Source organism: Carassius auratus, chromosome 38, assembly GCF_003368295.1.
Source record: "Carassius auratus strain Wakin chromosome 38, ASM336829v1, whole genome shotgun sequence".
In the NCBI taxonomy this organism is placed as follows: Eukaryota; Metazoa; Chordata; class Actinopteri; order Cypriniformes; family Cyprinidae; genus Carassius; species Carassius auratus.
Genome location: NC_039280.1, coordinates 2,584,973 through 2,595,390, shown reverse-complemented (window position 1 = coordinate 2,595,390; position 10,418 = coordinate 2,584,973). Strand labels below are relative to the sequence as shown.

At 34.1% G+C, this 10,418-nt stretch overlaps 1 protein-coding gene across 1 annotated transcript; it reads right to left on the bottom strand.

The window, feature by feature from the left end:
• Positions 1-429: 429 nt before the first annotated feature.
• On the bottom strand, positions 430-10,139 carry LOC113056655 (protein archease-like). Its single transcript, XM_026223448.1, has 7 exons — positions 9,954-10,139; positions 9,296-9,320; positions 8,540-8,661; positions 5,248-5,330; positions 5,114-5,166; positions 3,056-3,092; positions 430-733 (listed from the first exon to the last, which is right to left on the bottom strand). Exons 1-7 carry the CDS (start codon positions 10,033-10,035, stop codon positions 647-649), a joined length of 489 nt encoding a protein of 162 aa, XP_026079233.1. The 5' UTR covers positions 10,036-10,139; the 3' UTR covers positions 430-646.
• Positions 10,140-10,418: the final 279 nt, after the last annotated feature.

Genomic DNA, 10,418 nt, shown 5'->3' with positions numbered 1-10,418 from the left:
AGGTATTTTTTCAGATCATGAGTGTTTCGTTATTATATTTGTCTATAATTACAAAATAAAATATTATTAAAGTGCCCCTATTATGGGTAATGAAAGGTTCATATTTTGGTTTTGGGGGTCATCAACAGGTTGACATGCACGCAAGGTCAAAAAACACTTTCATTCTTTTATAATATGCATGGCATACATGCTCATAGATTCCCAAATGATCCACTCAATGATTCATTTTTCCAAACCTTTCCTTTGCGTGACACTTATATGTGGTGATGTTGACATCAACGGCTTGGGATTTGTTTTTAAAATGACTCGTTTAAATGATTCAGAGTTGACTCTTTCTTTTGGGAGACATTTATGCACGGTGCACTTTCCAATTTAAAACTTTGCCTGATGTTTTCATTCACTTAGAGTTGTTACACACTGCATGAAATGTCAATTTCACAAAACCCATAACAGGGGTACTTTAATGTCATTATTAATAATGAAAATCAGACCAAAAAAAGTATTTCATCCATGTAATCCACAAAACATTTCATAGTTTACAGAAAAGACACCTCTCAGATGTCCATTCCAACAAGAAGGTACAATCTTTTAAAATCATCACAATTCACACAAGGCATTAAATTATATGTAACGTGTATTTAGTTTTTTAAATATCGATGATGACAAAGATCTCTGGTTTCTCCGTGTCATGTACTTGCATAGCAGAGTAAGTGATTGCTTTCACTTCTGTTCCCTGTAAAACAAAAATAAAACCATTAAAATCTTTGCAGTCTGATGCCTGTTTAAATTAAACTGTGTGTAATTTATGCACCAAGTGGAATCAATTAAAATCGTGTGAAGCAAAGTGCTGGGGAGTCTGTAATAAATCAACAGTTAACACATTTGTAGCGTTATACCATTGCTTCCAGCTTTATCCATAATATTGCTCTCCCTAGTGAAAAAGTCAAGTTTGTCTGAATCAGGAGAGAAATATGCACAGAGCAAGCACTGTTTAACAGCACCTCTAAACAAATATGTTGGTGCATTCTGGTGCGAGACAACAACAGGATGGACCTTCTTTTACTAGAGATACCATTATTGGTTACAGACTGGTATTTTAGCCAGAAGTGAAGTGACATCCAAACGATTTCAGGCATAGCTGGTGTTCTGCTGTTGACCCAAGGGCATGCAATGTCAATTTTAAATTGAATGCAAACCCACCGAACAAATTTTCGAATAATCTAATATTTTTGTCCAGCCCCATTGGTGAGCATGCGATGTAATGCTAAATTTCTCCAAATCTGTTCAGGAGAATATAAAAACACACCTACATCTTTGCAGAAATGAATGTTTTGCTAACTATTTCTGGGTTTAAGCAGGCCGGGCCAGACATAACAGCGTTCCAATGTTATGAATCTGGGGGAGGACTATGTGTTTGCTTAGATAGTGCTCGTTTGATTCCGATCACATGCTTACTTGCTCTGGATAAAGGGATCTGCTCAGATTAATAAATAGAGCACTGGAACAATAAACAGTAATCTGCAGTGGAATAGTTAGAATGATTCATATGAGCTTTATTATATGTGAAAACGATTGCACTGAAGAGTTTAATATTCCAGTAACTATACTTATATACATTTGGATAGATAAGTCAGACCAGCAACAAACAAGATTGAGAAAACATCCTGGAAACGGAATAAAAAAAATAAAATAATAATAATACACTGTGCAACATCAGTCTAGACGCATATCATTATTAAAGGATTACTCAGATTGTGATGCATGGGAAAGGAATTACGGAGGGATGTGTTCCCAAGTTCCCAATGTTAAAGGATTTTAAATGACTATCACACAAGGTAATATTCACAGTATGATCATAAAGTGAAGCACTGTATAATAGTATTTATGTCACATATAAAATACACAAGCTAGTTATGAACATTTGAACTGTTTGAATGAGGAAAAGCAGAAATCTTCAAGATTTTAAGGAACTGAATCTGACATCAATCGCATCATAAATTTAACTCAAATCATGCAAAACAATTATTTTTCAGACTGGGCCATGAATATCCACTATAAAAAGATTTCTTTCATTCATGTTTATATCTTTGAACCATCTTTTACCAATTATATTGTTAATTTCTGTACTCTAATTCAATGCTGCAGAAATAAAAACCAAATGATCAATGAATTGTTAAATCGTATTGTAATCAAATTAACTCTAGGTTTACTTTGAAGAGAGTGAATAGGTGCTCTTCATCTGTTTTCTATTTTCAATGCAAATACTTGAACAATCTGGGTTTCAGTGCTTTTTCTCATTCTATTAGCAGAGGTTGCTATGATTGTGAAATCCTAATAACATTACTAGTGATATAACTGAACTGGATTGATGCTTAAATGCTGCATGTTTTTGGTCAAAGTGTGAATGTATACTAAATTGAAATGGACAAATGTGATTGTGATGTTTTTATCAGCTGTTTGGACTCCCATTCTGAGTCTGACGGCACCCATTCACTGCAGAGGATCCATTGGGTGAGTAAGTCATGTAATACTACATTTGACAACTTCCGTTTCCACAAAAGCATTTACATCTTGGATGGCCAAGGTGTCAATTTTCAGGACATTTTTTGGGGTCAAATATTCCTTTAAGCCAGACATACCAGTTACAACTGTTAAAAGTCACTACTAAGTGTTGGCTTAAACAGTGGTATTATTCACCATTATTTTTTTAATGCATTTTTATCACACTACAGGACCAATGGTTCAAACCGCAAGTTTGCATAACAACTCTATCTGCAGCAATTGTGGTTTCACGGTAGCTCCCCTTTGTCCATCGTGGACTTGTTTATCCACACACAAAGAATTTCCTAATCCTAACTCCCCTAAAATTTGACCTAGGAAGCTGATATTTGTTATGCCAAAATTTGTTAATGTCTGGCAAAGGAATGTGCTACTGTTCAACTAGATATGATCTAGAAAAGTGAAATGAGCTGTGTGTAAAACAAATAAGCCACAGATGTGTTTAAAAACAGAGTACAGCTCTGGTGGTTTCCACCACTGACAGATGGGAACGTACCTGCGGATGCTTATTTATGTTGAATTCTTCACCCCACCTTCAAAAAAAATTAAATAAATAAGACTGTAATCTGAAAGAAACATGCGCAACAGTCACACAACATGAAGCAATCGTACATACAAAACCATTTGAAAACCAAAGGGAATCAAGGCCCCGTCCGAAATGATTCTGTTCTAAGTGCAGGTTTAGAAGATGCTTTTGAAGAATGTGGGTAACCAAACAGTTGGTCCCCAATGACCTCCACAGCTCTTAAAATCTCACATTCCAAAAGGGGGTTTTTCACAGTGATGCTATATATATATATATATATATATATATATATATATATATATATATATATATGAAAACATGTTGGGTCTCCATCTAACCTTTCAATGAGAAGTTTTTAAAGTACCATACACTGAAGCTTTAGTGCAATGGAAAAGGTCAATAGATATTAAAGGTTCTTCATGAAACCAAAAGATGATAAAAAACAGAAAATTGTTTATGAAAAAAGAATAATAAAAATACCATGGAAGTCAATGGGGACCAGAAACCTTTTGGTTATACACATTCTTCAAAATATCTTCTTGTATTAACCACAAGAAAGAAATTCTTACAGATCTGGACTGACATAACGCTATCCCTTTAAAAGACCTAACCACTTTTTTTGAAAATAGGCTTATTTTCCAACTCCCCAAGAGTTAAACAGTTGGGTTTTACCGTTTTCAAATCCATTCAGCCAATTTCAGTGTTTGGCGGTTTAACTTTTATCTTAGCTTAGCATACATCATTGAATAGACCGTTAGCATCTCGCTATTTAAAACTTGACTGTTCTGTAGTTACATTGTGATGATATTATGCATATAGTCCCACAATAGTCCCCAGCTGGGTAACTCTTTTTTTGAGCGAGATGTTTACAGTCTAATCAAATTCAATGATCTATGCTAAGCTAAGCTAAAAGTGCTACCGCCAGACCCTAAAGATCGGCTGAATGGATTAGAAAACGGTAAAACTCAACTGTTTAACTGTAAGGGGAGTTGGAAATAAGCCTACTGTCAAAAAAAGTGGAGTGTTCCTTTAACAGTTACATCAAGCAAACGTAATTTATATTTTTAGTTCTCGGAGGCCAGACTTTAAAAAAAAACCCTAATTGCAGACAGTTTGATCATTACAAAATGGATAATCTGGAAATGCCAGACTTTTGTCAGGAATGTGGGACCGGTTCCTGAGCAGAGGAAAACAATCAGGGATTTAAATGATGTTATTTCCATTTTTGACAAATATCCGGAACAGTAAAAATGAAAGTCTTATGAACAGAACTGAAAGTTGATCTTAAACATGATGACAGTCATTTATTTGAGCTATTTCTCAGTCAGGGTATATATTTTTGCTGCATTTTCTAATGCATGAAGATGTAAAGCATAACTGGTAAAGCAAAACTGGTTTCACAGTTTCTGAACCAATAGGGTTTAACACCGATATAGACTACATACTACACTAAATGATGGCTGGAAGCTGTTGGTAGATGCTGTAAACACACCAATCTAGAGCCAAAGAATAACAAACCTAAACTGCTTGATTGTTTTACTGTTGATAAATATCAGCTATATTATCACCCACCAATATATAAAAATATAAATAGGTTTATAACTATGTAACTTTATTTGCATTCACACATATCTATTCTTGTAAGTATTTGTTTCTTTGTTTCATAGGAATCATATTTAAAACATGAGTAAAACCAGATGTCACTCGTCTGAGTCACATGTGGTTTACAAAAAAATATTGCAACAATTTTTTTATGTGAGAGACTCATCCTTAGATAAGAAATTTGACACATCAACATGATTTCCAGTAACGATGATTTGACTTTGGCTAGAATTCAAATCCGAGATCTCATTGGAGTGCAAACAGCGGCAAACACCTGCTAAACATCCAATGAATTCATTCAGGTTCGGACAGAAAACAAAATGTTCTGTGTTTTTGGCTGAGGATCTGTGAAATCTTTTGTGGAAGTATAAAGACAATCTTTTAGGAAAGAGGCCTTTGTAATTCTGGTGGATTTCCAGAACTCACCCTATTGAGCGGATTTTCCAGCGCATTCGGTCTATGTTCAAAACCTTGACTTCCTGCAAAACAAAAGACAAGTTTACTGAAAAACTTAAAAAGACTGAGGTCACAGGAAATCTAATCTCAAATCTTAATATTACCCTGGGAATGAAGAATAAATCAGCGCTGAACTTGAATAGCCAGTCACCCAGGAAATGAAAGAGGAGTGACTCCATATCATCTCCTGAAACAAGATAAACAGATAAAGTCACCAGTTGTTTTTTTTTAAAGCCCTTACTGTAATCTAATACACCATTGCACCTGCATAATGTTTTGTGATATAATGAAAAAAAAAAGACGTTTAGTTACTTGTGGCAAGAAGTGGTTCTCAAGCTTTCTGAATCCACAGCCCTCCTTTATACAACACAATGATGATTTCGGGTTTTTTAATTTCATTAAATACTTATTTGGGCAACCCTACATTTTTGTCTGGTTGAAAAGAGTATTACAAAATCATTATTGTACATTTTTGTAACATTTTAATTTAGAGCAATATTTTGTCATTGCAACATTTTATTGTCATTTTCACTAGGAATTCGATTTATATTGTGTGTCTATTGTGACCCTCAACATGTTTACTCATTATATGACCACACACAACAAAACTAAATATATGTGAATGCATGTATTAATACTAAACACCATAAAGATGATGTGTACCAAAAATCTTTGTCATATTTAAGACACTTTACTAGCCTTTAGTTCTGGAGCTTTGATGCAGTTTTCATCTTCTCAAGGTCTTCCATATTTGCAGGAAGTGCACTAAAACATCAGTCCGTAAGGTTTTTAGAGATTTATAAATGAAAACCTTTTTTATAGTCACTATTGTGTCCGATGGGATTTATTTATTATTTCTCGGAAGTGAGAACATTCTGTGCTCCTACACTCATATATTAAGCAAAATAACTTCTGACAGTTAACAATTTCAGAACTGATCGATCAAACTTATTAAAATAATATTGGAATAATATTTAGATCAATGAAAAACCATAAGATTTGACAATGTCATGTTGGACTAATTTAAACACTTTCTGTGTCATGACGTAGTTATAAAACATCATCATAACGCATTTATTATGCATAGCGCACTCAGTCAAAATAGTTGTTGCCATTTGTGGGATCTTAAAGTATCTTTTTTAAAAAAATAAGTGAAAAAAGAAATAATCAGAGGCATAAGGCAGGAAGCGAAGCAAAGAAGAGCAGCAGAAAAATATCAATATAGAGGTAAAAATCACAACGACTGTGTATTAGCCCGTGATGTTTAAGTAGTATTTTGAAATAGCCTTTTTAGAACATCATAACTGGTTTGCTTGAGGTAACTGCTTATTTAATTTTACTTTATTTTCTTTTAAATAAATTAAAGTTTCGTTAATGTTGTTTAACGTCAGTAAGACTACTGCTTGCTTTTAATTTACCAAAAACTGGCTAAATGTCTTTTGAAAAAGACCATGACTAGGACTCTAATCTAGCATTCAAATAATTATTATATTTAAGTACGTATGTTTTCCACTGTATGTATGCACAGAATAGAAATGAATGGGATTCGTATGCTATTTAGACTAACTCGCTAGCTAGCTGGCTAACATGTACGAATAAAATACAAAATGTGGCCTTATTTTGTTGCCTTTGTTGGCTTTTAGAATACTTTAGGCATTTCATATGGCTCATATTTCCTTTGTAATAAGTATGTGTCACTGTAGACATAGTTGTGGGACTAGCTCATGTCTGAGCTGATTGGACAAAAATCAAAAGACGTGTGGATCCATGTGCAAGCTTTTTAAGTATTACAGTTGTTTTAAAGCTAAAAGGCTAAACTAGTCTATGTTTTACTAAAACTTAAATAATTAAGCGTTTAATTTCTATTAAGGTTTATGGGGATTTTAGGATGTACTGTACCCTAATTAGCCATATTAATAATTGTTACTAACCTACTTTTCAGACCAATTATCTGACTGGTACTGTACTATAATATACAAAAAGAATATCAATCGATATAATCGCTATCTGCCTTTTTTTTAACTCTCTAATATTGGTATCGGCCCCTAAAAATCCATATTGGTCAGGCGCTACTTGTAATATATTTTGGTCGTATGAAGTCATGTAATTGTTTTTAGTGTCAATTTTAATGTCTGCCACACCCATCATTTTACCCTTTAGTCTATTTAATATTGTAAACAGTGGTATAATTTTATTAGCAAATGCACACTGTTGCTCGGAAAATGTAGCAGAAACAGAAAATTACTTCTAATTGCACTTGATGCTATTTATGATGATTTAATTTTTGTAAACAGAGTCTAACACTATTTAGCACAAATAGCCTTTCCTTTCTTTAAGTCAACACATGCAGTGCAGTCTTGCATCAATAAATTCATGCAACTTATATGATGCAATTGCATCATGAAGCTTGTAACTGCATGTAAAACAAAAAGTTTCCTTTTCTTTCTCCTTTTCTGGAAGAAAGCGAGTCACACTAGTTCGAGACATCAACTGATGATGGAATCTACTTAATTTCTGTGACTGTATTATTTCTGGACTGTATAGTCAACTAGCAACCTTTAAAATTAGGTCTGTCCTCAAAGATATTACGGTATTGCTCTATCTGTAGCCGGTACAAAACTTCCTGTAAAAACTTTAATGTATGGCTGAATATCGCCACGCACCGCGTGATCCCAAACACGTCATCATAAATAAACAAAATAAATGTATAAGCACTGAACGTGTGCCGAACGATAGAAACAGATGGGTGGCTATGACCAAAATAACATTAAAATATGAAAAGGCATGATAGAAACAATTTAAGCCTGATTAAACAAGAAAGGCAAGGACTTTTCAGTCAAGTTAATGTTAACATATCCTTTAATCAGCACTGTGCTCTCTCCTCTGTGGCACATGTTTATTTTACAATTGTATATAATTGGACATTTTTATCATCGTTAAAGTGCACTCTTGTGTTGTCATTGTAAGCGTGCTTGGGATTTGGTTATTTCTCGTAAAGCTCATTATTAATGTGGGCAGGTATTCTGGTATAATTCCATATTTTTAACCCATTTCCAATATAAAGTTTTGATTTATTACGTCCTTTTCTATGTTTTTCCTTTTTTTTCTAGAAAGATTTGGCAACATGAATGAGGGAAGGCGTATTATTCCTGCTATTTTCTTGCAGCTAACATATAAAAGAGAGACACATCTCTAATACGCTTTTAAATCTATTACTCATCACTAGTTGTTTAGTTTGGTTGTAGAATATGACCATCACTCCTATAAACTATTGAACTGTGTGTGTAAAGTATTGACAGTTAACTACTGAATTTAGCTGTGTATGTGGAGTGAAGTAAAGTAGACGCTTGTAATTGCAGGTGGTCTGAAAAGAAAAGGTTGAATATACTGTCCCACCTTCTGATTCTACTTCTAGAGTGTCAGTGGGTTCAACAGTTTCTGTGTCCGACATGTAGCCAAACATGCCCATTGCACACTGTTCAAAAGCCTCTTCCAGAGAATCTCCCCATGAATGAATCCTACAGTGAAAAACAGAGGCAAGGCTTTAAAGTTAAAATGTACATACACATTCACAGTGAGCTGTGGCTTAGTTCATCCAAAAATGAAAATGTCATTAATGTATGTATGGAATACTGTCGTAAGTCGTGATTTTTGTTATTTTTGGACCAAAATGTATTTTCGCTGCTTCAACAAATTCTAATTGACCCTCTGATGTCACATGGACTACTTTGAAGATTTTTTTTATTACCTTTCTGGACAAGGACAGTATACCATACATAAAATTTCAATGGAGGGACAGAAAGCTCTCGGACTAAATGTAAAATATCTTAAACTGTGTCCTGAAGATGAACAGAGGTCTTACGGGTTTGGAACAACATGAGGGTAAGTCATTAATTACATCATTTTCATTTTTGGGTAAACTAACCCTTTAAGTCTTGCCCTCTTCTTCCACTGAATTAATTATAATTCCTCACCAAACCTTACACCAAATGTGGAGGCAATTTTGAAAAATACTATATAAATAGGATATAAATGACTCATCTGTCATTTGAAAAATTACAGTTTTCAGGGTTTACCACTAGCTTTCAACATTTCCAGGAACTTTTACATTTGATTTATGTAACAGTGCCCTAGTCACAAGCACATACTTACTGGACATCTGCAGTATGATCAAGATCTGAAACAGAAAACCAAATATTGCTTTAAATTACGACATGATGCTGTTCACACTCGAATCTAAAACCTACATAAATATAAACGTGCAACTGCAAACAATGAGCAAACACATTATTACACTTTTTTTTACTTCCAACTCTGTAAGAAAATTATATTATGCGTCTAAGTAATGTTATTATGCGTGTGTGGGAGTTTTGAGCAGCAGGTGTATTTCGTAAAATGATTAATCAAAGTGAATCGACTGATTCGAAGTTCCGAAAAGCAGTGTTTTATTTCATTACTACTCCACAATTTGCCGTTACTCATCTCAAAATGAGACGCATGTAATGAAACGGTTTAGAAATAATAATAATAATGTTACGTGATGACGTAAACATTTTGCAGCGTCGTATCACGTGACTCAATTCATTTTCATGAACCTTTACCATATTAGAATTCGTACGTTACGTTGAACCGTTAATAGTGTGTTTCTGTAACGTTCGTGCTTTTTTACATATATATAACTCTAATGTAAGAAAAGTGTACATTACATACTTTTCAGCACATTTACATCTTAGTTTTGGTAGGTTTCGTTTGTGGTCGTTACTGGATATACAAGACATGCGAAATAGACAGTGAATTCGATTCCACTTACACTCGTATTTCTTGTTGATGGGAGGATACTTTGATTTGATGGCCTTTTGCGCCTCTGTGAGATCAAGTTGGCGGTCATTCATTGTTCTATTTTGATTGATTTTAATGCTCTGTAGGTGTTATTTCCGTGAAAACATGGTAGTGTGAAAGTGGAAACGGTGAACCAAATAAGAGTCTGCTGCCTCCTGCAGACATTTCATAATAAAAGTCCCTTTCCTTCTTTAACTAAAAGCGTGTTTGTATTTTTCAGATGCATGTTCCTTTTTCTATGTATGTTGTTTAATGTTACAGTCATGTGCAATGTTAATAACATTGATTTCATTGAGCTGTCAATGCAGCATCATATAACTTTGTATAATTATATTCATTTTTTGATCTCTGATTTTAGTTTTGTCCTGTTTATACTCAGAAAAGGGGGTTTATACTGTGTTTAATATTAATCCCAGTGAAAAATGTTCCACTCCTC

What these genes read in the sequence shown, in the direction of transcription:
- LOC113056655 (XM_026223448.1), bottom strand. Translation starts at nt 10,035, where the DNA reads ATGAATGACCGCCAACTTGATCTCACAGAGGCGCAAAAGGCCATCAAA. An exon ending in CATCAACAAGAAATACGAGT is followed by an intron (nt 9,321 to 9,953) that starts GTAAGTGGAATC and finishes TTTCTGTTTCAG; the next exon opens with ATCTTGATCATACTGCAGAT. An exon ending in ACATAAATAAGCATCCGCAG is followed by an intron (nt 734 to 3,055) that starts GTACGTTCCCAT and finishes TTTGTTTTACAG; the next exon opens with GGAACAGAAGTGAAAGCAAT.